This window comes from Cervus elaphus, chromosome 5 (genome assembly GCF_910594005.1).
Source record: "Cervus elaphus chromosome 5, mCerEla1.1, whole genome shotgun sequence".
In the NCBI taxonomy this organism is placed as follows: domain Eukaryota; kingdom Metazoa; phylum Chordata; class Mammalia; order Artiodactyla; family Cervidae; genus Cervus; species Cervus elaphus.
Genome location: NC_057819.1, coordinates 97,339,434 through 97,366,607, shown reverse-complemented (window position 1 = coordinate 97,366,607; position 27,174 = coordinate 97,339,434). Strand labels below are relative to the sequence as shown.

Below are 27,174 nucleotides of genomic sequence, written 5' to 3'. Positions count from 1 at the left end.
AAGTGGAAACCTTAATAACATTTGTAGTTCCTTTTAATGCAAAAAGTACCAATAAGAATTAAAAACAAACACACAAAATGTCTTTAAACTCCTGACATGTGAATACATTTCTTTAACAACTACCCTCCAGGAAAGTTAGAATTTCCAACACCTTTTTCAGAAACACATTGTTGACAGCAGTGAAAAAATAGCTGTTGTGGGCATAACCACCAGCTGCCTGGATGTACCGTGCTCTTGGCCCAGACTTCAGCTCACGGTGACACCCGTGACCACAGCTGCTCCAGCTCAGCCCCCTGACCCCACTGCAGCTCTCCCGCAGACCCTGGAAATTCCCTGACTCAATTATTTAGGAGCGACTCGAGAAGATCCATGGTGAGGTTTCTGCTGGCTGTGGTCTGAAGGGAGGACCATGACTGTGGGTTTCAGAGAACACCAAGGCAAGATTAGGGGTTTGCAAGTTAGTCTTGTGACCCATTCCCCCCCCGCCCCCCCCCCCCCCCATACAGTCGCACAAATCCAGTAGCTCACCTGGCCCTCAACGCTTTCTTGAACTAGTGTTTTCCTTTCCTTTACCCATCCTCCATTTTGCTTACCCCTTGTTCAGGCTAAATGTAGCGATTGATAAATCTCCTTTTCTGGTGGCTTCTCATAATTAATAGGCACTGTTAGGGGCTTTTGTGAAATAGTCCCAAGTAATCCTAACAGCCATCCTTGAGGAGAACATTGGTCATATTAGGTCAGTAAATACTAAGTGAGTACAAAACAGGCAAGTGGCATGATTTCTGTGCCTCAGTTTTCGTGTTTATAAAATAGAAGTGACCATGGTTCTTCTGGCTCACAGGGTTGCCCTGAGGAAGGTGATCCGTAGTAAGTGATGCGTCCTCCCTCCTGGGCAAGCACGAATTGCGGCTTACACAGTGAGGTCCTCCCTGGTGCAGGCCGGTGGAGTCGTGTCTGCTGTCCGTTTGAAGGAGTCTGGGGGCCCGGGTAGTAGAAGTGCTTTCGAGGGTGGAAATCGGATTAGTCCATACGTGGCTGGGATGACTCTCGTATGCCTTGTTTTGTTCCTTTTCTTTCTCAGTTTGTCTTTGGAAAGATCTAAACATCTCTGGACCTGGCCCCCATGCTGTCCCCGCGTTCCTCCCCCAGGAGTGACCTCTGGCTGCTCTAGCCAGGGTTTCACTCCTCCACACTGTGAGCTCCCTGAGGGCCGGAGCCTCACTCTCCTCCCAGCCCCAACCCCAGGGGACACAGGTGCTTGGTAAATACTGAATGACTCAGGAGAGCAGTGGCAATGACACTAGTCCTCTGTCAGCCTGGGGCTGAGTTACCAGGATGCCTCAGACACTGTGCTCAAGGGTGTGTGGGACCTGGAACAAGTCCGCCTCCTATTGTTTGTCCTGTTCCAGGAGGGCAGACACACACCAAACTGGATACAGGACCATGGCACTGAATCAGGACAAGAACCTTGAGTTCTAGGCTCAGCTTCGTTGCTTTGTGCCTTTATCAAGTTCTTCAGGCCGTGCTTGCCTCATCTGCCAAACAGAGCAAATAGCACACTTCCCATGTGCCAGGTACAGTAGCCGTGGGGCTACACAGCCAAGTAATGTTCAGTCCCCGTCTCTTTTAAAGACAGTCTGCAGTCCAACGCGAGAGGTTGGCAGGAAGTTCATAGTTACAGGGCACTGTGATGGTTGTTACTTTAGAAGTGAACACAGTTATTTTGTTAGAGGAAAGCACGTCTAAATCCACTGGTGGGTTGACAGTTGGCGAGGCCTTCCAGTTGACTGAGTTACCATGGAACAGAGCTGGACAAACAGCACAAGAGGTGTCATTCCAGGTAGAAGGGACGGCCTGGGTGAAGGTGCTGCACGCAGAAAGCAGCAAGGTGGAGGCTGGAGGGCTCCGAGCACGTGGGAGGGGGTGGGAGAGAGAATGGAGGCTGAGAGAACGGACCACAGAAGGGCCTCCTGTGCTGCTGAAGAGCTAGCACCTAATCTCTACAGATGCACGAGCCATGGAAGAGGTTTAATTGGAGAATAATGCCCTGATCAGCAGGAGATGACTTGGCAGGGGGCTGCGGGGTTGCAGCTGGAGGGAGTACAGTTAGAGCAGGTGAGAAAGGAAGGCCTCAGCCAGAGGAGTGCTGGGAGCAGGTAAGGGGGTGGGATCGCCAGGACCTGGAGGCTGGTTGGGTGGAGTCCGTGGTGTGACGGGGCTGCTTTAAGATGGTGATGGTGGAACCAGCCAGGGAAACCAGAAGAATCTCGAGGAAGAAGATGAAGATTGGATGCCAGCACTGTGGAGTCCACGGTGCCTGCAGAAATGATCAGGAAGGCTGCCCGAACTAGACGACAGCTGAAGGAAAGAAGCCAGAGGAAAGGGTTGTGTGGAGGACAGGAGGCTGAGAAGGAACGCTGGAGGGAGATAAGGGAAATGAGGAAAAAGCCAAGGGGCGCTTGCATGAAGGCCCTCAAATGTGACAGGTCCAGGTAGGTAATCACTGAATGTGGAATGGCTTTGCCAGCAGAGTTGAGCCGGCTGCTGAGCAGAGGGCAGAAGCCTGGCGACTGTGTTACACAGCAAATGGGGGCTGAGCAGCAGAGACAGCGAGCATGCGCAGCGTTTTCAAAAGCTTCGTTGGGATGGGCGGTGGGAAGGGTGGCCCTCGAAAGGAAGGGGATATGTGTATGCATATGGCTGGTTCACTGTCGTCAGCAGAAACTAACATCATAAAGCAATTTTACTCCTAAAATACAAAATCTTTGCTGGGGCAGGAGGTAGGTAGATAAGGTATTTGAGAGGAATCTGGCATGAGGGGAGGGAAGTGGGCTGTTGAATGCAGACTTAAGGGAGGGAGGCAGGAAGAGGTGAGAGGTCCTAAAAGGCAGGTGAGGAAGATCCTGGGCGGCAAAGGGTGCCTGGAGCAGGGTCCAGGGGTCAGGAGCAGCTGCGGCCATAGGGCAGCAAGCCACTCTGGTTAAGGGGAGGCGGCCCCTGTTTTCCAGTCAGGGGGCCTGGAAAGCTATTAAGTGAGATGAATGATAAAGGAGAGGAGACAGAGAAAGGAAGAAGCATAGAGAATGTTTGGGTCAACAGCTGAGGGGATTGGGAGGTGTTGAGGTGAAGGTGCAGACGGGGAGACTCTGAACCTGGATTCATGCCAGGTTCATTTCCTCATCTGTAATGTAGGAACACTCCTTGCCCCCAACTGCCTAACTTGAATCCAAGAGGTAATACGTGAACTGGGCCCAGTGTGGGCGATCACAGATGGCCCTGGACACACTGCCCACCGTCCAGGCTGTTGGTACCGGCTTTTGCAACCTTTCCCAGGCTTGGATGTTGTGCTGCCCAGGGTCTGTGTTAGGGCTGTGAAACTGCCTCTGGCTCAAAACGCGGACTTCTCCCTTTGAAAGCACACCATCCCAAATGGCAACCCACTCCAGTATTCTTGCCTGGAAAATTCCATGGATAAGGGAGTTTGATGGGCTACAGCCATGAGGCACAGAGTCAGTCACGACTGAGCACGTGTGTACATACAGATGCACGTCCCTGATTTGAAGTGTTCAAGAAAGGAATTATATCCTTGCTTTAGATAGTTGCTTTGCAGCTTCCCTGGTGGTCCAGCAGTTAAGAATCCACCTTTCAATGCAGGGAACACGAATTTGATCCCTGGACAGAGAACTAAGATCCCACATGCCACAGAGAACTGAGCCCTGCACCACAACTACAGTGCCCACACGCTGCAACAAAGACCCAGCGCAGCCAAATTTTTTTTTAATTAAAAACACAAAGGACTACATAAATTGTTGCTCTGTTCAGAGACATCTGGATTTACTGCATCTACACAAGCAAACACTTTTCCATTTCCAGAATCAGCCTGTCTTGTTTCACCTCTATATGGGCCCAGCTCAGATTAACTCAGTGTGGCTTTTGGTTGTCAATTCATGTTTGCCTTCGGGCACAGGTCTTACATATAAGAATGGTCGTAAAAGGGCTCACAATAGCACATGGGGAACGGGAACAGGGCTGTGTTAGCACTGTTCATTCATCTGGACTTTCTGGATGTGTCTGCTTGTTTCTGGATGGTGAAGGAGTGCCAGAGCCCCTGATCCTGACCGGGGTGGGCGTTACAAGCAGGGCCAGGCCAGCGGCTGATCTGGCAGCCCAGGAGGCCCTGGGAAAGAAGCTGTTGGAGCGCAGAGTCCTTTTGTGTGTCGGTCCAGTGAGTTTCGAGTTGGTCATATTTGTGCCCATCAATGTCTGCCAACTCCAGAGGAGAAGGAGACCCAAGGGACAGCGGCAACAACAGACTGACCAGTACCAGGCAGGGTGCCATGCGCTGGCCTCAGTCACCAGACGGTGAGCCCGCACGGAGGGGCAGGAGTCCCGTCTGCAGAGTGTAGCCCAGTCTTCCCAGGCTCGCTCGTTCACGTAGGAGCCATCCTCTGGCTTGTTAGGGCTCTAGGCAGGGTTCCCTGGGGGTTACGGACACACAGGCTACAGCTTAGAGGGGGACAGAGCATGTGATGGCGAGTGGTGGGCAGCCTGGGTACTCCCCCAAGTTGGGGTGGTCCAGGTCCCCACGATTTCTGTGCATAGGGTTTTCCGGCAACTGGTCACTCGGGGGGCCAGTTGTTCTCACACACACACAGTGGGGCTTGACACCTGGCTTAAACAGCTTCCTGGGAACGCCGATCCAGTCTCTGCTCACACCTCCACTAAGGAAAGAAGGAAAGAGGGCTTCTTATAAGCACTAACTCCTGAGTGTCTCTGGAGAGGGGAGGGAGGAGGCAGTGAGCCAGGCCTTGTGAGAAGTGAAAGCCATTCCACTTCCCATCTTGGTGTTTTCCCAAGGTGATGGTCTGCAGTGTTCACCTGAACTTTCATGCTCTCCCCCCGCACCCACCCCGGCTTCCTCCAACTTCCCCTTCTGAGGGCAGAGTCCTCCTTTCTCTGCGCTTCCCCTGGCCCCAGATGTCTGCCTTCCCAGGAGACAGCCCCACTTCCCTGCTTGGTTGACAACCCCAGTGAAAGGCTCCCCCTCCCTCACTGGCCTGGGAGTATCTCAGAAGCCCTGTCTGGCTTAAGAATCACTATCCCAGGGCACATGGGTCTTGACAAAATTCTCCTGGGTTAACTCTCAACTTATGGCCTCAGGGAACAACTCAGACCAGATGACCTAGAAGCTGGATCTGGGGGAGAGGCGGGAGGAACAGATGGGAAGCCCATTTACCTCTGCTGGGAACACCAGAACCGGCTACCCCTGATGAAGCTCCACTCAGCGTTGCACGGTGGGAACCTCTGCTTCTCTATCAGCTCCTGTCTGTTCGCTTCCAAGCCTTTGGTCATCATGGCTTCTGCCTGGGTCAGTTCTGGGGTGGGGAGCCCATCCTCTCCGTAGAACCTTCCTATCACCCTTCCTGTGGCGGCAGGAAAGCTGACGTCAGCGCGGTGGTGGGCAGGGGCAGGACAGAGGCCTCTCCTGCGGAAAGCCCAGGAGAGCTTGAGTCCCCAGGAGAGCTCTGCCCCTGGGGCTCTATGGCGGCCGGCTGGCTGCTGGTTTATCAGGAGCTGGCTGGAAGGACTTGTGGCACCTTCTGCCCCGACATCTCAATGTCTTATACCACTCTGGATAGAAGCCTCCCTGTTCTGGGTGTAGAGACCTCCAGGACAGAAAACATAAAATCTTCCCCCCTTCCAGACATCAGTCCCCGAGAGTAGAACCACCTGTCACTCGTTTTTCAGTGTTTCACAGCGCTTGAGGTGAGCAGGTGTTCAATACACGCTTGACGAATGTATCGCTAATTGCATAACATTTTTGTGGCTAAGTTCTTCCCCACATTGAATTATTTTGTCTTATGTAACATAAATAAGTCATCCATCGAGCGTTCACTCAGTATCAGGAGCTTTGCTGGCACTTTACCAATGTTTTGTGATCCTCATACACCCCTATGAGAGAGATATCAGTGCCCCATGGTCCTGGGAGATGGACCGGGAGATGTAGTAGCTTGGGAGTCTCTGAAGCTAGTAAGTAGGTCTTACCCCAAGCTCATGCTCTCCCCCATCCATCATTCTTTTCTGGCTCAGTCCTTCAGTGGACACATTGAGTGGACTGGTTTTAGTTTAAAATCTGTCATAATTTGTAAGGTCTAAGCAATGGCAGCAAGAGCAGCTTCAGGAGGCCAGAGCCAAGAAGGTATCAGTTCTTAGATGCAGGGACTTTTATCTCCCAAGTCCTAAAGTACAAGCGGCCTTCACTAGCAGCCCCTGTCATATGGCAAGAAAAGCAGCAGAAAGCACTTCTAGAAGGTTTATCCGGGGACTTCCCTGGTGGTCTGGTGGCTAAGACTCTGAGCACCCAACGCAGGGGGCATGGGTACGATCCTTGGTCAGGGAACTAAGATCTCACATGCGGTGCAGTGCGACACATTCAAGACAACTAAATTAAATCTGTGGAAATGACCTGCGGAATACCTACCCATGAATTTGTAATTCTTCTCATAGAATGAAAGCCAGTTTTGGAGTGTCAGCATCTCAGAAAATGACAGGTCGGATACATCATCTACAAGGCCTGCTTCAGAGTAGTCCCCGGTCACAAACGCTCTGGATGCATCTCGGCCTGCAGGAGAGATGTTTCCAGTAGATTAACTTGTAAATCACCAACACTATACCAACTCAAGAATCTATTTTCTGAGAAATACCTCCCCAAAACCCTTACTCCCCAACCCCAAGCAAAGCCAATCCCTCCTCCTCAGTGACAGATGCTCCTGGATCCTGGAGACACATTCTGGCACGTACCCCATTCTTTCATTGACTTTCAGCAAGATTTCACACGGCGGAGTCCCTTGGCTTCCGTGACACTACAGTCCTGGTTTTCCTCCTACCCCTCTAGCTCGTTTTCTACCAGTCTCGGGGATCGATTCTTGTTCATCTCTTCTGCTCCATCTACACCCTCCGCTTGATCATCTCATCCACTTTCGTGGTTTCAAGTAGCACCTCGATACCAAAGGTGTCAAATTTGTATCTTGAGCTCCAAACCTGTATATCCAGTTGTCTGCTCAACATTCCTTAGAGGACTTTCAGACATCACAAGTTCAAAATGTCCACACGGCATCCCCAGTCCCTGGAAACCTGCCTCCAATCTAATACTCCCTATCTCAGTTCATAACTAGTTGCTCAATCCAGAAGTGCAGTCCTTGACACCTCCTTCATCCCTCGCATCCAGTTAGTTCCTAAGTCCTATAATTTCTTCCTAAATAGTTCTTGTATCAGACTACCTGGCTCCATCTACCACTAAGCAAGCCCAGGCTGCCGGCATCTCTCATCTAAGCGATTAGGGTAAAGCCCAGAAGGTCTCCCTGTGTTTATTTCTGTCCTCCACTAATCTATTTTCTGTATAACACTTAGACTGATATTTTAAAGAAATTGATCATTCTCTGATCCCTGGTCTGGAAAGATGCCACATGCCGCAAAGCAACCAAGCCCATGTACCACAACTGCTGAGGCTGTTCTCTAGAGCCCAGGAGCTACAACTCCTGCAGCCCGTGTGCCCTAGAGCCTGTGGCCTGCAACAAGAGAAGCCTCCTCAAGGAGAAGCCCGTGCACCACGATGAAGAGTTGTCCCTGCTTGCCACAACTAGAGAAAGCCTGCGTGCGGCAATGAAGATCCAGTGCAACCAAAAAATATAAATTAAGTTAAACATGAGTTACCATATGACTCAGCAATTCCCCCTCCTAGGTATATACACAAGAGAACTGAAAACACATGTCCACAACAAAACTGGTACATAATGTTCATAACAGCATTATTCATAATAAGCAAAAGGTGGGAAAAACCTAAATATCCAAGAAATAATGAACAGACCAACAAAATCTACACAACAGAATATTATTTGGCCATAAAAAGGGATAAAGTACTGATAGACGCCAATACATCATGAATGAACCTTGAAAACATTATGCCAAGTGAATGAAGCCGGACACAAAAGGTCACAAGTATGACTCATGAACATGAAATGCCAGAAGAGGCAAATCTTTTGACACAGCAAGTAGATACTCATTGCCAGGGGCCAAGTAGTCAGAGGGGATGGAGAATGACTCCTAACAAAAATGGGGTTTCTTTGGGGAGGTGACAAAATGCCCTGGAATAAGACAGTGGTGATATTTACGCAGCTCCCCATGTTGTGTGGGCTTAGTTGCTCAGTCCTGTCCGACTCTCTTGTGACCCCATGGACTGCAGCCCACCAGGCTCCTCTGTTCATGGGATTCTCCAGGCAAGAATACTGGAGTGGGTTGCCATGCCCTCCTCCAGGATATCTTCCCAACCCAAGGATCGAACCCAGGTATCCCACACTGCAGATGGATTCTTTACTGTCTGAACCACTAGGGAAGCCCAAGAATACTGGAGTTGGTAGCCTATCCCTTCTCCAGAGATCTTGCTGACCCAGGACTCGAACTGGGGTCTCCTGCATTGCAGGCCAATTCTTTACCAGCTCAGCTACCAGGAAAGCTCAACTTTCCAAGTTAAAAACCACTAAATTGTACTGTCTAAAAGGGTGGAGTTTATACGATCTGAGTATCTTAATAAACATACTGACTGAGCAAATGAATAAGGGAATGTATCTACTTCCCTACTAGAGTGTGTAGGGGGTTGGGGACAAGGCGAGCTAATGGTGGTGGTTAATAAATGGATGGTGAATAACATGGGACACAAAGGAACTCACTCTACAGGAGAGCACGTCGCAAAAGAAAAATCACCCCAGAAAGGGAGAGGTTTTTGCTCACACGGGCATACAGCCGTGACAGCTGCATCAGGGCATGGCAGGAGAGTGCATCCAAAAGTGTCCTCACCTGGCAGGTGAATAAAACACTTGATTTCAGTTGCATCTCTGCTTCTCACTCACTGGGCAGCCCTGGGTAAGGCCTTTCCCTCTCTTACTGTTTGAGGACCTCAGCATCATCAACTGCACGTAATTCCTTCTCTGTCAGTGCTTCTACTTTTCAAGTTCTCCCTAGAGACAGGGACATGCCTTGTATTTAAGTGCCAGAGGCAACTTCCTAACTCCCCAGAGATAATGACAAATGGACAATGCTTATTTAATATCAGCTTAGTCACTGGCCTTAGGCTTGCTCCTCCTTTGCTTTTTCTCTTTTAATCTGGGAGGTGGTCATTCCTCTAGGCTGGTAAAGCAACATCTCTAAAAGGCATGGTCCTAGTCAGGACTTAGTTGTGAGGGCTTTAGGCAAATTACATCCTCCAATCCTCCCGGGCTGTAAAATAGGGTTAGAATAAGTCTCATTTGACAAATGTTCTTTGTGGCCTAATATATGCCCAACTTTGTTCTAAGTATAAAGATGGCCAGACTCCTTCCCTGTGCTCTAACCTGATGAACTTTATATGGCTGCACCAGATCTTACTTGCAGCACGTGGGATTGTCAACCTTCCCTGCAGGTAGCATTCAAACTTTGTTTCCTGACCAGGGATCTAACCTGGGTCCCACGAAAGTCCCCTGATAAACTTCTTTAAGACAGATATAAGCATTTGTACTAGAAGTAAACCAAATTAAACCAAATGTACTATTTTTAGGGAAACCTGGGATGGGGGAAAGGAAGTCACTTCTCACTAGGACACATTGAAGAAATGATTGGAATCAGCTGGGGAACCCTGAGGGCAGCGACTCATCTCTGTGCCCTGAGAGCCACGCAGTGTGGCCCAAAGCAGGTCCTGGGAGCTTCTGCAGGCCGGGAAAGAGTAACTGACAAGAGGCAAGTGATGTGTTTCTCCAACCTAGTCAGGAGGAGCAGTGGGGAAAGACAGGGAGAATAGAGGCCGGTGACAGTTGCCCATAGTCAAAACACACCAGATGGATGATGCAGCGGAGCCCGGGCCCCACGCTGGCCTGACGAAATGTGGGGAGGAAAAAAAGGAAATGAACACACGAATAAATGAATACGTGCATGAATGAAGCGCAGGCGGCTACCCGCCCGCGTCGTAGCAGGAAAAGGCGCGAACCGCCCTGCTAATACCTGCGAAGCCGCTATAGTGGGCCCCGGGCTCGTAGTGCCTCCGGCCAGAGGACACATCGTAGACGCGGCCGAGCAAGGCCAAATAGAGGCCCGGGTCCCCTGGGCGGCCGCGGTAGCGGGCCAGCTCCTCGGGTATGAAAAGGCGAAAGTCGGCGCGGGGACTCCACCAGCCCATCAGCCGTGCGGCCATCGCCGCCGCTGCCGCCACAGCCACGGCCAGGCCCAGCCAGAGCCCACGCCCGCCGAGCCCCGGCATTTACGCAGCCGTACCCCTCTTGGCTCCTCCGAAGTTGCCACCTCTCGGTCCACAGCTAAGATGGCGGAGAACCGGCCGCGACGTCACCGGCGCGACGCGCGCTTTCCCGGGTCCGCATGTCACTAAGGGGACAATGGGGCACTGGAAGGGAAAGTCTTTGGCGAAAAGCTCACTCCTTGGCTCCAACCTTCCTCGTACTTTTCCAGCATAGCTAGCGATTGCTGAGAGATACTAAGGAAGTGACTAGCGAGAGGATATTCTGGCCTGCCGGTTGTCCGCCCCCAACAAAGATGATAGCAAAGGAGGCTGCAGGTTACGTAGACGTAATGACAAAAGCGCCCTCTTGGAAATCAGGCTGTCCCCGGCTTGCTGTCTCACGACAGCTGGTGGTGTCCGCTTAACGGCGCCTTTGCGACAGCAGTCCTCGCTTGTCGGCGAGGAAGCCGGAAGCCGCAGCCGCCGCCGTCGTCCCTTCCCGGTCCCCGCCCGCCGGGTGCCGTCGGAGGTTGACAGGTCGTGGCGGGGAGGCGGCGGCGGCGGCAGCAGAGCCGGGCGCCCGAGACGGAGACCTCATGGGGAACGCTCCGAGTCACAGCAGTGAAGACGAGGCGGCAGCCGCCGGGGGCGAGGGCTGGGGCCCGCACCAGGACTGGGCCGCGGACTCGGGCACGACCCCCGGCCAGGGTCCTGCGGCCCCGGCGCTGCCGCCCGCCGCGGCGCTGCTGGAGCCGGCCCGGCTGCGAGAGGCGGCGGCTGCTCTGCGGCCCACGCCGCCCTGCGAGTCTCTGGTGTCCAGGCACCACGGCGCGCTGTTGCGTTGGCTGGAAGAGCGCCTGGGCCGCGGCGAAGAGTCCGTCACTCTGGAGCAGTTCGGGGAGCTGCTGGAGGCTCGTGGCGCCGGCTTCTCGGGCGAGCGGTTCGAGGAGGTCAGGACTGACTAGCGATTATGGGGCGGGGGCAGGGCGGTCGGCCCTAAGGGCGTGAAGAGGTAGGCAGTGGCTTTGGAGTGGCTGGGCAGGAATGGAGGGTTGGCAGCTTCTGAGAATAGGAGCTTGGGTATGCCGGGACCCACAGTGGGAGCTTCCAGCCTGTTCAGTCCGGGAGCCGACTGTCAATCTCTCTAACCTTTACTAGAGCTGTGGAGAGCCTCGGCTGGCCGTTCTGGCTCAGAAGTACTGGATAAGATGTCTTTGCATGTTGCTGTAGCACAGACCTTTGTGCTGTTGCCTGACGCTGCATCAGCTGCCCTCCAGGATGGCCTAAGGGGATTGTAGTGCAGGGATCAGGGAGTGGCCATGAAAACCATTCGGTTTTACTGGCCAGTGGGTTTTTGCAGAGGCACCTTCTGAGTCCAGTGTGGGGTCCTAACGAATGTGGGAGGAGAATAACATATATTGGAAAAATTCACATTCTGAAAGCCATTCTCATCTCGCAGAAACTAGCTTTTCCAAAACCCACATTGGTTTTTAGATCTTTGAAGGGTCATATTTTAGTCTCATTTAAACCTCCCTAGAACCTACAACTATTGGGTAAATACCAGGTTTCCTGTGACTACTTGTGATTATATTGTTTGGGGCATAATCACCAATATCAGCTTTGTTAAGTGATTAACAGCAAATTGTTACGGCAGCAAAGTATTTTCCTTGGAAGGGATCTTAGGAATTATCTGTATCAGACACTTCATTTTAGAATTAAGAAGCGATCTGATCCAACATCACCCTGTGAGTCGTTGAGGAAACTGAGACTGTCACTCAGATTTCTTGGCTTTTGTTTGTTTGTCTTATGTCACAGTACTAGCTTCTTAAGGCCCTCTTTCATTGAGTCCACAGTGTTATAACAAAAAGGTACTTAATTTGTGAAAATGGGTAAACCATGTAGTATATTCATTGTCAATGAGAGATGAGTACATAAACAAACAGACAAGGTATTTTAATGCCATTAGAGACTATTTTACACTTTAAAACCAGAGGCTTTTCAAATATTTTTTAAATGTTTTCCTCTACATGCCCAGAGTTCAGACAATGTAGTTTGTGTGTCTTATATTTTCTTCTAAGAATACCTGTAAGGCATCCGGCTTTTGAAAATGTCAGTCATATTACTTAGTGAAAGGTCTCCTTTTTTTTTTTAACCTCCAGGAATTTGCTTTTTTATTTTTTCTTTTTGGCTGCAGTGTTTGTGGGATCTTAGTTCCCTGACCAGGGCTCAAACCCTGTCCTTCCCAGTGAAAGTGCAGAGTCCTAACCACTGGACCACCAGGGAATTCCCAGTACTTTCCACTCTAGTCCTAGACGTAAAATGAGAAAGTGAAGCAGTCAGAAAGAGCTATGCAGATATCTTGATAAGACAATGGGGGGAAAGTGTTTACAAATGTGAGAGTGTCTGACAGGAATAGAGCTTCAAGAGTCCTGTAATGTAAGGCCAAGAAGTCCTTGAGGTGTGGTCCATAATTCACGCAAGGGCTATGACTTTATCTATTCTTTCACTGAGCAAATGCTTGTTGGGCATATACTGAGTGCCGAGGACTTGAATGACAGTGGACAAAGCAAGATACTTACTCTTAAAGAGTATCTACTGCTTAGGACTTCGCTGGTGGTCCAGTGGCTAAGACTTCACCTTCCAGTGCAGGGGAGTATGGTTCAATCCCTGATCAGGGAACTCAGATCCCACATGACCTGGGGCCAAAAGGCCAAAACATAAGACAGAAGCTGGCTCAGTGGTAGAGAATCTGCCTGCCAATGCAGGACATTCTGGTTGGATCCCTGGGTTGGGAATAGCCCCTGGAGAAGGGAATGGCCACCCACTCCAGTATTCTTGCTTGGGGTTGCAAAGAGTCAGACTGGACTTAGTAATTGAGCAGGCATGCAAGATAGAAGTAATAGTCTAACAAATTCAATGAAGACTTTAAAAAATGGTCCACATTTTTTAAAAAAAGAGTATTTAGTACTGAAAGAGATGCATATTAACCCAACAATTTGTAGGTGTGGTGAGGAAAAGGGAAAGCCTAATGAAAAAATAGCAGGAGTATTTGACCTCATCCAGGGTGTCAAAGAAGATATAACTGAGAAAGTAACTTTCCAGCTGAGTTTTGAAGACTGAAAGCAGACAAGGAGCAGAAGGTGTGAACTCTGTTTTCAGACAGCGGGTGTCACGTGCACAAGCCCCATGTCCACAGAATAGACAATCGGGAAGACTGGTATGATGTCTTTGGGCTACAAACTGATTCAAGGGACAGAAAATCCAGTGCATCAGTGCTTTAAACAATAAAGAAGCTTTTATTGTAAAAGTCCAAGTAGGCAGTCCAGGATTGATACATGCAAGTTTCACAGTCTCCAGGGACTGTTTCTGTCCATCTTGTGCTGTCATCTTCCACAGTCACCTTCTACTTAGTGACCCACATGACTCCTTTGCTGCTGCTGTCCACAGTCAGCTAGAAAGGGAAGGAGAGGGCCACAAACCCCTTTGACCAAACCCAGTCACATGGCCACACTTAACTGCAGGGGAGGTTGGGAAAGAGCCCTTATTCCATGGCCATATATTCAGCTAAAAACCAGTAGTTAAATTACTGAGGAAGAGGAGAACAGATATTGGGTTACAGTTTCGCCATCTTTGACTCACATGGCTAGATCATAGAACGCAGCAGGAGAACAAGGCTAGGAAGCCAGCAGTGACCAAATTTTAGAGCAGGTTCTCGTCGGGGTATAGTATTTACTAGTGTAATGGTGAAAATTTCCACGTTGTGTATGTTGGTTCTTTTGGCTCCTGCTGCCAACCATGTCTGTCCAGCTGTCTTGCCTTCACATTCCTGTGACCTTGCTTGCTTGAGGTGTTGTCCTAAAGAAATTCTTGAAGTTATATCGGGGACCAAAGTCTGAAACGTTATCATTTTATGGTTACAACACACCTCTTCTCTTCATGGGTGTAGTCCATGGAAAAGGAGTCTTTGATTTGCTCACAAGGAGCAGTATTTAATTGACTCCTATGCAGAAGAGGAATTGGAGTTAAAATTAAATTCTTATTTGACTCGGAGATTAGATATTGTGCTCTTACTATGATATGCTTCCAGTAGATCATGTATATGCTCTAGAGCAGGAAAAAAGTGCTGAGCACAGGATGATAGCAGATGGCTTGAAGTTGGGGATTTAGGATGAACAGGTCTTATTTGATTAATTTGCCTTATTAGCTCTGGTGTCTACTTTGTGAGATTTGTAGGGTTGTAAAGTCTGAAGGAAGGACTTTTTAAATTCATTTATTTATTGTCTTAGCACAGTCCCTGCTCAGAGTCAGTGTTTGATTTGACAGTGCTCATTCTCCAGCTTCATATTTTATATTCAATCCATTACCTTTTAATAGGAAGATAATTCTTTTCTTTCTTTCTTTTTTTCCGGCTGCACCATATGGCTTCTGGGATTTTAGTTCCCCAACCAGGGATTGAACCTGAGTCCTCGGCAGTGAGAGCTCAGATTCTCACTGGACTGCCAGAGAATTCCCAAGAAGATGTTTATTGACATTGAGGAAGCAGTTAAATATAGTTTTAGTGAAAACTTTAAAAGATTCTTAGTCACTGCTGGAGTTTAGAGGAAATTTGGAGAAAATACTGTCTTGGCATTATCATGTCATAGTATTGATTAATTTAGAATGGCTCTGAGCCCAAGAACTATGCAAATAGAGTCATGCAGATGTAATTCTGTGCCCTTTCAAGACAGAGTATGAGAGCCACATATGTGTACCATGAAGAGGAAGTGGGCTTACCCTCAGCTGAGAGCCTGTAAGGGTTCCTCACTGCCAAAGGGACCAGGTACTTCTTCCTCGGAATGAGGTGGAGGCTGCAGGCTGGCCTGTCTCCTTGTCTGACCTCACCTACTTCTGTCCCCCGTGGGACGCTTGCCTTGTCCAGTGTGTGGCCCTTTCTTCTGTGCGTTCTCCAAGATTCCCCTCCTTGGCCCCATCACCTGGTCAGGACGGTCGGGACCGATCCTCTCCTCTGGTGTGATTCAGATGGCTTCTGTATCATGGTATTTTCACTCCTTCCCTTGAGGCTCTTATTTCCTGTTCTGCACAGGTCTTTTGACACTTAGAGCACACCGTGTGGTCTTGCTCTGCGTGAGGCTCCGAGGGCCCCGCCGCCTGCCTGCACGCCTCCAGCACACAGGAAGTCTTCATTGAGCGCTGGCCATTGATAGTGATGAGGCAGTGCAGAGAGGACAGTCCTGGGTGAATTGGAGGTTATTCTGGCTCTGCATGCTTTGCTGTGGGGGACACGATGGTATTGGTTTCTTTTGGAGAGTTTCATGATCCTCAAGAACTATGGAGGAAAGGCCACTGCTCTGTTTTGCCTTTCCCTGATTTCCAGACTACCACTTCATTGTGTACTGTCTTGCTTTAGAAATTTGAGTGGCTCCCCATTTTTCTGAGGGCCGTTTCCCCCAAATGCCTCTACCACTCCTGGGCTTCTGGCCTCCAGAGTGTCTGTTAGCTCAGGTCACAGTGGTTGACAGTGTGGGGTCCCAAATCATACCGGAATTCCCATCCAAGCTCCATCATTTACCAGTCCTAACCATGTGACCTTGAGCAAAATCCCTTACCTCTCTTTCCCTGTCTAGTTAAAGTGGTGGTACCAGCCTTAGGATTGTGGAATTTAGTGACTATTAGCTCTTGTACTTGTTATGCTGTTACTTCTATTATTGTAACGATCATACCCATCACATTGCTGCTGCTGGTTTGTGGCTCTGTCTTCTCCTAGGCCGCGGGGATTTTGGAGAGCCAGGATTCCACCCTGACATCCCAGTGTGCACAGAGCCAAGCCCGGGTCAGGCGTAAGTGGCTCCCTGTCAGCTGGTGTTAAATAAGTGCTAAGTAAATTGGCTTCTGTGAGACAAACTAGGTGCTAAGTGGTAGATTTCAAAACCTCTGCATTTTTTTAAGAAAAATTTCCCAAGTGTTAGGAAATTACATATTTGTTCAGTGAAGCTGTTAGCAGCACTGTTCTGATTTTTTTTCTCACCCAAACTGTCTTTATTTTTTGTTTGTTTGAAAATTCTTTTGATCATATCCTTTAACTATTGACAGATCAACAGAGTCTGTTAAAAATAGAAAAACGTCACTTATTCGTATAGCCTTGCTCATATAGAATTTTTACCAGCAAGAGCTGTGTGGGAAGTTGGGAACAGACAGCACTTGAGATGCAGGTGGCACCTGAAGTGCAGAAGTTCTGGTGGGAGTAGGGCTTGAGGGCTGCTTGCGATTTAGAGAGAGTGAGTCTCAGCTTTAAGGCTGATGTTGAGTAAGCCTGGGCGCAAGGTGCCAAGAGCAAGGGTTAGAAGATGGAGGAAAGGGATGGATAAGAGAGAGGTTTGGAGCACCTGGTCTCGGACAGCAAGGAACCCCAGGGGTTATCTGGTCAAAGGAAGGAGAATGGGGTTGTGAAGAACACGAGCTCTGGAGCCTTGGAGTCAAATACTAGCTGGGTGGCTCTGGGCAAGTTTTCTGACCTCTCTGTAAAATGTACAACTTGAAAATGAGGAGGTTAATAGTAATCTTGCTGTTATGTGGAATAAATGGTTTGTGCACTGCTTAAAATTTAGTGAGTGCTCAAATATTAATTCAGAGCTTCCCAAACCATCTGTCATTCCGCATTGAGTGGGTTACCGCTGTGCTAATCCCCTCAGACTTTGAAGCGTACAGTATTACTGTTCCTCACTGTGCTACAACGTGAAGGAGCTGTTACTGGTGTTGTGCATTCACGTCCTGGGGCCTCAGGGCAGACAGAGGCTGTGCTTCTGCTCTACCTCCCTCCACACCCATTGGCTCTACTCTTCACATTAGGGTGTGCTTCAAATGTTTTAATGTTTATAACTTCCTCTTTATCACTATAAAAGCAGCATATGTAGATTGTCATATTACCATTATTAATATCTTGATATGTACTCTTTCAGATTATCGTTGTTGCTCAGTTGTATCCAGTTCTTTGCAACTCTGTGGACTGCAGCACTCCAGGCTCCCCTGTCCTTCACCATCTGCCGGAGTTTGCTCAAATTCATGTCCATTGAATCAGCGATGCTGTCTGACCATCTCATCCTCTGTCGTCACCTTTTCCTTTTGCCTTCAATCTATCCCAGCATCAGAATCTTTTCCAATAAGTCGGCTGTTTATATCAGGCGGTCAAAGTATTGGACCTGCAGCTTCAGCATCAGTCCTTCCAATGAATATTCAGGGTTGATTTCCTTTAGGATTGACTGGTTTGATCTCCGTGGTGTCCAAGGGGCTCTCTGCTGATAAATCTATGTATGTTTGGTACCAATGTGGAAAGTGCATAGTTGCTTTTTGTTTAAACTAACATGAGATCATTTTCTATCTAGTACTCTTCTGTAACTTAGTTTTTTCAGTTAGTGGTCTTCACTGTCCTGTTAATATCTGTTTCATTAACACCCAGTCCATATTCTAATTTATCCATAGTCCCAGAAATCCATCTGCCTCCCAGCTTCCAAAATTTTGTTGCTGTTGCAATATCTCCTGTTTGCTTTGTCCTTTTACTTAAAAAAAAAAATTCCCTCTATAATATGGTCTTAGTGGAATTTCAGGGGGGAGCAGAGGTAAATGCATTTGTTTATTGTGACATCTTTGAACACTCTTGATGACTCCTTGTCCAGCTTTTGCTAACTGAAGCTTTGAGGGATGAGTTGGGCATTCTGTCTGGAGCCTCCTAATCCATCTTTACACCCCAACAAAAACAGATGCATCCGTCTTTATGATGAGCTTTTCCCTATAGCTTCCATCTGATGACCTTAATTATAACTACTCCTTCCCGTAATAGCCCATCAGATGTTTGAAATGGAGTCTGTTACTCCCAGTCATCTTTTCTCCTCACTGGAAATTCCAAGCTTTTCTCACAGGGTAATTTCTAGTCTCATCTTCATCACAGTCTGTTTCTTCTGATCTCTTCTTATTTACTTTGGGTGTGTGACTTCCAAAGTAAATTCAGCTTTCCTGATTGGGTCTAATCAGAAAAGAACAGGATGAAGGACTTCCCTGGTCTAGTGGTTAAGACTCTCAATGCAGCGGGCACAGGTTTGATCCCTGATCTGGGAACTAAGGTCCTACATGCTGCGCAGCACAGCCAAAAAAAAAAAAAAGGAGCTGAGGCTTATGGAGGCAAGGGAGTGTGTTGTGTGAAGTCACATGGCCAGCTAGTGACAGAGCAGGATTCAAGCCAAATCCCATGCTGTACCCAGTTCCCCAACATGAGCAGGGTGAAATTAGATTATTGTTAAAGGTTAGTGTATACAGGGCTGTAAAGTAGATAAACCAAATTAGCTCTCAGGTCCAAAGAGAGTTTAAAATAAAAAGCCCTACTAAACCTGAGATGCTACCTAAGCCAATGCTTTGTGTTTGGCACTTTGTAACCAGTTGAACATTTTTGCAGTGATTGCTTTCTTCTGAAATTATCTGGGAACAGGGGGCTTACTCTCTTGAAAGAGACGAGATGACGATGTTGGATGTTGTGCCTACAGGTAACAATACTTGTCCACACACGTTTTGCAGAACATCGTGAGTTACTATCCCAAACTTATTTGTTCTTTGAATGATATATCTGAACTCTTCCCACAACAATAACAACAAAAATCACTGGTCTTAAGAAGTGTCAGTTATTCAAAATTTGGAACCCATACATACCTGATTTTCTTGCCTCTCTTGTCTTGTAGGCCTTTGCCCAGTTTGATGCTGAGGGTGATGGTACGGTTGATGCTGAGAACATGTTGGAGGCCCTCAAGAATTCCAGTGGAGCTAACCTTCAGGGAGAGCTGAGCCACATCATCAGACAGTTGCAAGCCTGCTCTCTTGTTCCAGGTGAGGCCCTCATCTGAGGGCTGAATGCTGAAGAATGCTCTCTTAGAGCTCAAATGAGCTTTGCTGTAATATGGGTTGTAATTAGACAAGCTTGTGGGCACCATGAAATAGTCATGATTTTCTGATAGCCTTCACTAAGCTTGTGATCTGAATGTGTGTTGAGTGTAATCATTTCTTGTGTTCCCCACACAGCGGTGGCTGAGCAGTTCTCCCATCTTTATGAACCGTTGTCATGAGGCTACCTTCCTTACTGGATCTCTGTGTTTCACTCTCTCGAGAAGTCTTCCCTGGCCCCAGTTGTAGGCTTTTTTAGCATTGTGTATTTGTTTTTGTTTTTGTTTTTTGCACATATCACTGTGCTAATTAATTAATTATTACTCACATGTTTGTAAATATCTGACTTCACTTTTGTCCTGTGAGCTCCACGAGGGCAGGGAACCTTCTCTTTTACTTCTGCTGAGTCCTCACATTTAGTAGTTTGGCACTTGGTAGGCACCCAGTTTTTTTAATTTTTAGAAAGCCATTGCTCTGAAATTTGTGAGAATAAAAATAGCTTAAAATGAAACAGTACCTCTGCATTGTCTCTATGAAAAAACTTTGTCTATATATTTTTTGATGGTTTTATTTAGGGAGCTCAGAAACAGAATCAAAATAATATTACCTTTTCTTGTTTTTTTTCTAGTGAGAAAGCAATTGAGTTTGAAAGGAAAAGATGAAACTTGGCATGTCATCCTTTTGGTTCAGTTCATTTTATCCAGGAGCTTTCCTGCTTTTGCACTTGGAGTCATAATATTTAGCACAGAGGATCTCAGGCAGCAGGGAGGCAAACAGACTTGTTGGATCCATAAATGTAACTCTGATTGACCTCTCCGGCTTCCTACTGAGGATGTATTGAGCTAAGGAAGGAGGGTTTCTGTATATTAATGAAGAATGCCTACTTCTGCTCTTCTTCAAATTGTCTTGAATTACGTAATTTTTATAGAGCATTATAGATAGCCTGACATGTTAATTTTTCTCCTGTCCTCATGGCAGTAAAAATTACACTTTGAATTATGCATAGCTAACTTTTGGCATTTCGTATTACCCCCACCTCTGTATTACCAGCATATGGGTAGCCTCAGGAGCTTTATTTGAACACCTTAAAGAGGTGTTTGGGAGGAGAGGAAAGGAGTGGAGACCAGGGGACCCAGCAACACTTAGCGCGTTGTTGCTCTGGGCGACCCTAAGGGGCGATGGGGTTAGGCTCGAAAAACTAGGGGGCCAGACCTTCTCTAGCAGGGTTGTGACTTAGGACTTTCTACTGAAATATTTTATCTTTTATTTTAACTTAAAAGAGTTTTTCTTTTTAAAAAAAAAAAAAAATCACAATCCTAGGCTGAAACTTGGCGAGCTGAGCTCATCTCTCTGGTGGAATCCCACGTTCCTGGTCCCTCTGTCTAACCTAGACTGACACTTACTCCTTTCGTATCTCTTTGTATGAGTGCTGAATGGTTAAAAAAGTGACAGCCCATTTACCAGATTCATTGCTTGTTTCACCATATGATAAAAGTTTTCCCATTACAAGCATCAGTCTGTTGGGAGCAGATCAGTGCAGTACCAGCAGCGTCATCGCATGAAGTCTGGGTATTACCCTGGGTGTCCGTTAAGAGGACCTGAAAGAGGAGATACGAGGGATGGCGTAAACTTCTGGGGCTTGGGAAATCAAACCAGGGGCTCCTGGTTTTGTGTAGAGGCAGAATCAGATGGGCCACTTCTAGGGCACAGTTTCTCCTCAGGCTCATGTTCAGCTTCAAAAATTAAAGCAGTTTCCTTCTGCTCTAATATAATCTTTTTGTTTCACACTTAAAAGCAGTTTCTCCTGCGGACTTCTGGAATTGTGCTCTAGGTGCTGCTCACTTGGGTGTGCTCAGCTTGTGACAGTTCATCCAGTAATACAATGATAATATATGTACTTTTGTTTTAATTAGAAAGTAAAAGAGAAACAAACAAACAAAGAAAACCTTCCCCAAATCTATAAGCATGTCTGAGCTCCAGGAAAAGCTGCCGTGTTTATTCTCTCTTCACTTAACTGTCTGGGTCATGTGCACCTCAGTTGAAAGCTTGTTATTGAAGCTGAACCTACAATAACAAGAGCAGGATTCCAGAAGTCTGCAGGAGAAACTGCTTTTAAGTGTGAAACAAAAAGATTTTATTAGAGCAGAAGGAAACTGCTTTAATTTTTGAAGCTAAACATGAGCCTGAGGAGAAATTGTGCCCTAGAACCGGCCTATCTGATTCTGCTTCTTCCCTTGTGGCTCAGCTGGTAAAGAATCCACCTGCAATGCAGGAGACCTGAGTTCGAAGCCTGGGTTGGGAAGATCTCTTGGAGAAGGGAAAGGCTACCCACTCCAGTATTCTGGCCTGGAGAATTCCATGGGCTGTATAGTCCATGGGGTTGCAAAGAGTCAGACACAACTGAGCGACTTTCACTTCACTTCAGACATGGCCTGTTTTGTGTTTTTGAAAGGTTACATAGGTTAACATCAGAGAAAATGCAGCCGGGGAGCCACTTAGGATACCTGGGTGGGTGTGTGAACGGAGGTGTTGAGGCCAGAGTCTGGACCGTGAGCAGAGGGAGGGACAGATGGAGGAGCCTTCAGAGGGGCCACTGCGGAGAGAGAAGACTGGAGTGGTGGAGGGAGCGCTTGAAAGCAGTGCAGGGGCTATTTCCAGTCCTGCCGCCTTGTTGCTGACCCGGAGTGTCACCTGAGCCTCATTTCCTCAGTTGTAAGAGGAGGGTACCAGACCCTTTGGTGCCTTCTCCTCTCCACCCTCCACCGCCACCATTTACTCTGGGGACTGACTGAAATGATGTCTGTGGAAGAACCTCGAAAACTATAAAATGCAGTCAGGAATTGTGGTCAGGGTAATGGTTGTATTTTCATTATCATTATCTTCTGTAGCTTAGCATAAAAGCAGTCACACCATTACACTCTAACGTGATGAACTTTATTCCTAGCCTATATTCAATATGCAAAACTTTTTCAAAAATTTCTAGTTAGTATTTAAATTTATAAATTAACCTTATAAAAATTGGAAACTTGGATGGAAAGAAATAATCATTATTCTAAGTCTTCTAAAATTTCTGTGAAACTACAGTGAAATTAATTTTGAAATTGAGATCACCACTGGTTCATTTCTTAAAAACGTCTTTAGATTTTTAAATGATTAAAGCTGAAACTACCAGAGAGGATTCTTAATGGCTGCTTTTGATTCAGATAATTCCTCTAGGCCGCCAGGCAGGGGATGTGGAACCTATTGTGGTAGGTTCCCAAAAACATAAAAAATGGACTTTTTCTGCTTAGGTTTCATAGACATATTTTCAGAGTCCAAGGAGGGCCTGGATGTCCATGCGGCAATGATCCTGCGCTTCCTGCATCGCAACCGGCTCTCCAGCACCGTCATCCCCTACCCCATGTTGGACCACTGCAATAACATGAGCACCATGAGGGCCTCTGTTCTGAAGGAGTCTCTGGATCAGCTGGTACAAAAAGAAAAGGGTATGTGCGCGGGGGTGGGGCTGTTCTTGAGGATGCCTGGTGATCATTTCTTCCAAGTGAGTGTTTATTGACAGGATGAGCCAGCCCTCCTCCCTGCTTTTATTTATGAAAATATAGTGACCAGTTTGTAGCAGAAGAATGTGAACTGCTCTCCCTTTCCCTTTCCTTCCCCTCCCCCTCCCCCTTGCCTTATTCTTAACCCAACTGCTTTCTCATCACCCAAGTCTCCGCTCAGATGTGGCAGGCCTCTCCTCATTACTCTTGACTGATGCCCCCACTGCCTCCACTTCCCCCCTTTGGTCACAATCCCCTTTGCAGGTTTAAAAGTCTAAATGGCACTTATTACCTGAAGTTGTAGCATTTTTATTTACTTGCATTTTTGTCTGTCTTATTCACTTCATTATCCTTGGGACCCAGAACTATGCTTGCCACACAGTAGGTGCTCAGTGAATAGTTGTTGAATAAATGAGGGAAGCCACTACAGACTCACTGGTGACCACAGCAAAAGTTGATAATGTGAATTGGCGGGTCCGTGGAGTCTCACAGTCTAGAAATAGACCCAGTTGCATGTGGGAACATGGTACCAGATGTAGTTAGTTAGCATTACAAGTCAGGGCAGGAAGTGAATTAGCCTACAAATTGGGTTAGGGAACTGGTTAGACATTTGGAGAAAAAAATAAAACTAGATTCTTAACCCACTTAATCAAATAAATTTCAGATGGATTAAAAAGTTCAACCAAAAAGAAAGCTGTAAGAGTGCTAGAAGGAAGGAGTTCCACTTTATAAAAGCCCTGACATGGGAAAACCTCTCTAAGTGGGACATGAAACTACAAAAGAAAAGATCAGTAAGTTAGACTGTATGTAAATTTAAAGTTCTGTAAAGCAAAAACATATCATAAGCACAGTCAAAAGACAGATAACATTTTATGGAACAAAGGTATATTTTGTAACATTGTGGCAGTGTTTTTTTTTTTAACTAACTCTGACCTTGGGCAATTACTTAATCGCCTTAGTTTCCTCATCTCTAAAATGAATTAATACATAGAAAATGTGTAGAAAAATGCGTGGTTCACAATAAACAGTCAATAAATATTACTTATTATGTGTGTGTGTGTATACATTACATAATATATACAAAATGTATAAATTGATAAGAAGACTTGTGACCCAGTAACAAGTAGATGAGGATAGGACAAAGCCATACTCAGAAACACAAGTGGCTTATAAACAAGTGGCTTAAAAAGTCTCACTCATAATTAAAGAAATGTAAGTTAAAACTGCAAGACACCATTTTCATCTCTTGGTTAGTTTTGCAAATATATCAGTGATTTATGCTGTACTACAACCAACCCGTGGAACAGTCCTTGGCCAATTTCTTCTTTATACATGTTGTCCAATTTAGAAGGAGATTTTACAGAGCATTTATTTTTCTAGGGCCAAAGTGCCAGGAATATTTCTGTTAGATATTTTAAATGACCTTTTTAAAAAATGCTTTGTGAAAAAGATGTCATGATAAAATCTGGTTTTTCTCACAGAGAGCCCTGGAGATCTAACTAGAAGCCCAGAGATGGACAAACTCAAGTCTGTTGCGAAGTGCTACGCTTACATAGAGACATCCTCCAACCCTGCCGACATTGACAAGATGACAAATGGAGAAACCTCATCCTACTGGCAGTCAGATGGCAGCGCCCGATCACACTGGATTCGGTGGGTGCCACAATACCAGATTCTTGGGTGAAGGTCCAAGGAAATTACCTGCTTTCTTTCTCTTACCCTGTCAATGTGTTAAAAAAATCATTTTTTAAAATTTTAGACTATTTTTTAACTTAACTACCTAGTTTTTTTCTTCTTGTGATTATCTGTGAAGATGCTGTAAGAATTGAGTTAAAAGAATCATGTGAAATTATATAACCATGTTCGTATATTCATAAATATGGATAATTTCTTTACTGGTATTTTAAGGGAGAAAATTAACATTTGACTAGTATTTATGATACTAATTTCAGACATTTTTCACTAGTTTTTCAGGAAGGTTAGTGTCACAAGGAACAAGGGATACTTTTCTTATATCTGATGTGATTTTAAGATCATTTCTACACATTTAGTGCATGCAACTAGGTTGGCCAGTTTGGTAGAGAAAGAGGGAATGGGTGGTCAAGAATCCTGAAGTGAAACTGACGACAGTCAACTGTGATGTTTCTATATGTTCTGAAGCTGCTGTCTAAAATATCACCTGTCCCATCAGAAAATGGGCTGATTTCAGTTGGTGGAAATAGAAATAATTACTGTTTTCTCATAAAGGATAAATAAGCTCTTTAGCCATCTATACATGAGCAAATCTACTCAGTTCTTTGGATACAGTTAGAACTTGCTTCATACTGGGTAAAGGAATTTTATTAGAATATTCATATTATACTTTCCTGCCTGTACTGGTATCTTAAAAGGAAATAGAGGGTGTCCCTGGTGGCTCAATGGTAAGGAATCTGCCTGCCAGTGCAGGAGACATGGGTTCGGTGCCTGATCCGGGAAGATCCCATATGCCTCGGAGTAACTGAGCCTGTGCGCCAGAACTATTGAGCCTGTGCTCTAGAGCCTGGGAGCCAGGACTCCTGAGCCCCCGTGACACAACTCCTGACACCTGCACCCCTAAAGCCTGAGCTCCACAGCAAGAGAAGCCACTGCAGTGAGAAGTCCAGGCACACCACAGCTAGAGAGTAGTCCCCACTTGCCACAACTAGAGAAAAGCCCGAGCAGCATCAGAGACCCCGCCCAGCCAAAAATACATACATACATAAATAAAGTTTAAGCCTTAAAAAAAATAAAGAACTAGAAGATTGATCTTGAACTGAAAGGAATTTTAGAAACTTGGGAAGGTCATAAGAACTTTGAAACTAGTAGCCAGCTTTTCAAGTTAGTTGCTTTTAGGGGAGTCAGTCTTTGGGTATATATCACCTATAAGATCTTGGAAGTGGGACTTGTGGGCCCTGCCAGTTCTCAGCCTGTATTCTGCTTTCTTTTTGTGTTTTCCAGTTTAAAAATGAAGCCAGATGTCGTACTCAGGCACCTGTCCATTGCCGTGGCGGCCACTGACCAGAGCTACATGCCGCAGCAGGTGACCGTAGCTGTGGGGAGGACGGCCAGCGATCTTCAGGAAGTCCGCGACGTGCACATTCCCAGCAATGTCACTGGCTATGTGACACTGCTGGAAAATGCCAACATCAGTCAGCTCTGTGAGTCAACCAAGAGGCACCTTGCCCTTCTAACTAAGAGGACTGGAGGGGAGGAAGGAAGTCCTGTTTTTTTGGCAGGAAGACCTCTGAAGTAGAAAGGCTGTTTGTTTTTCTTTGGAGATCTGATTTGCTTCTCATCATGTACATCAAAGTGCTCATTATTTCACCTATTCAGTGTTTTGAAAAGTTATAGAAAAGCAGTAAAGTCTTTTTAAATGAAAAAAATTTTTTTTCTTATTAGAAAATTAGAAATATTTACACAAACAAAAAATTATTCAAAATCCCACTACTCAGGGATTGTAACTGTGAATTCATTGGTATGGATCCTTCCAGACCTTTTCTTATATTTGTGTATGTATATAAATATACACACACAGACATATATATATATTTTTTAACTTAAAAATAGGTTTGCATATATATATTTATGTATATCTTTACGTATCTTTTTACAAAAGTGACATTTCGTTCATGCTGATTTGTAACTTTTTAACTTGTCTTATCATATATTCATGCACACCTTTACTTAGTGTTGTTAAGATTGTGCCTTAATTTTAACAAGCTTTTTCTTCTTGGACATTTCGGTTGTTTCCATTTTTATACTATTATAACCTTGCTTCACACACAGGGTTTTGGAAATAATCACAATTCTGTGATTTTTTTCCAGGCTTATTTCATTCAGGGAGCCGGAATGCTTCATGTTTTGTCTCATTTCTCCTAATGCTTTCCTGGGCCAAAAGAAGTGTTCTTACTTTGCTCAGAGGAACTGAGGCCTAGGGAGGTAGAGTCGTTTTGTGTCTCACCCCTAGGCAAAGAAGTAGTTAAGCTTGTGGAGTAGCAGCTTCCTGTCTTACACTGTGGTGGTCTTTTCTCTAAGTTGTGTCCCTTTTAACTTCTCACCTCCTCCTCTCCAACCCAAATAAGAAATTCTGACAGCTCTTAAAAGTGAGTCATGCCTATGTCATCTATTGGGACTTGATTATTAAAAAGAAATTTTCACAACAGCTATGAGCCAGCTGCTGTTTTATAATTAAATCTAAATTTTGGAACTTTAGGAAAAATTCTAGACATTTTCTTACCATGTGTTTAGCCAGGATTTTAAAAATACAGTTTTGTGTTGATTTTCAAGAGTCATAAATTCCTTTGAAGCGTTGTGATGTAAAGATTTAAGCCACCCTTAATTTTACACGTGATACTTTTGACTCCTTAGATTAGTCACTGCTCTTTTGACAAATTGATTGTATATGTGCTCCACACACCATTTATTTCTGGCATC

At 46.2% G+C, this 27,174-nt stretch overlaps 2 protein-coding genes across 6 annotated transcripts in view; one reads left to right on the top strand and one right to left on the bottom strand.

The window, feature by feature from the left end:
• Window positions 1-88: 88 nt before the first annotated feature.
• On the bottom strand, window positions 89-10,664 carry LOC122694562 (neuferricin). Of its 4 annotated transcripts, none has more exons than XM_043903450.1 (4): window positions 10,030-10,664; window positions 6,482-6,622; window positions 5,237-5,423; window positions 89-413 (listed from the first exon to the last, which is right to left on the bottom strand). In XM_043903450.1, the coding sequence occupies exons 1-4, from the start codon at window positions 10,283-10,285 to the stop codon at window positions 347-349; spliced, it is 651 nt and encodes a 216-aa protein (XP_043759385.1). In that variant the 5' UTR covers window positions 10,286-10,664; the 3' UTR covers window positions 89-346. The 4 variants fall into 4 exon arrangements, with proteins under 4 accessions (XP_043759385.1, XP_043759384.1, XP_043759387.1 ...); XM_043903449.1 differs by lacking the exon at window positions 89-413 and adding an exon at window positions 3,807-4,721 and having other exon boundaries at window positions 10,030-10,654; XM_043903452.1 differs by lacking the exon at window positions 89-413 and adding an exon at window positions 3,807-4,721 and having other exon boundaries at window positions 10,300-10,645.
• A 66-nt stretch (window positions 10,665-10,730) lies between these two features.
• ZZEF1 (zinc finger ZZ-type and EF-hand domain containing 1) overlaps window positions 10,731-27,174 on the top strand; it is a 92,184-nt gene continuing 75,740 nt past the window's right edge. For both annotated transcript variants that reach the window (XM_043903438.1, XM_043903437.1), the window contains exons 1-5: window positions 10,731-11,211; window positions 18,985-19,129; window positions 22,474-22,668; window positions 24,204-24,375; window positions 25,699-25,898. In XM_043903438.1, coding sequence (XP_043759373.1) covers window positions 10,858-11,211; window positions 18,985-19,129; window positions 22,474-22,668; window positions 24,204-24,375; window positions 25,699-25,898 — 1,066 coding nt within the window. In that variant the 5' untranslated portion in view covers window positions 10,731-10,857. The remainder of the gene's footprint in view (window positions 11,212-18,984; window positions 19,130-22,473; window positions 22,669-24,203; window positions 24,376-25,698; window positions 25,899-27,174) is intronic.

Coding starts and splice junctions, on each gene's coding strand:
- LOC122694562 (XM_043903449.1), bottom strand. CDS start 10,285: ATGCCGGGGCTCGGCGGGCGTGGGCTCTGGCTGGGCCTGGCCGTGGCT. Junction 5,424..6,481: donor GAAGAATTACAAATTCATGG/GTAGGTATTCCG, acceptor CTGCCGCCACAG/GAAGGGTGATAGGAAGGTTC. Junction 4,722..5,236: donor TTCTGGTGTTCCCAGCAGAG/GTAAATGGGCTT, acceptor TTCTTTCCTTAG/TGGAGGTGTGAGCAGAGACT.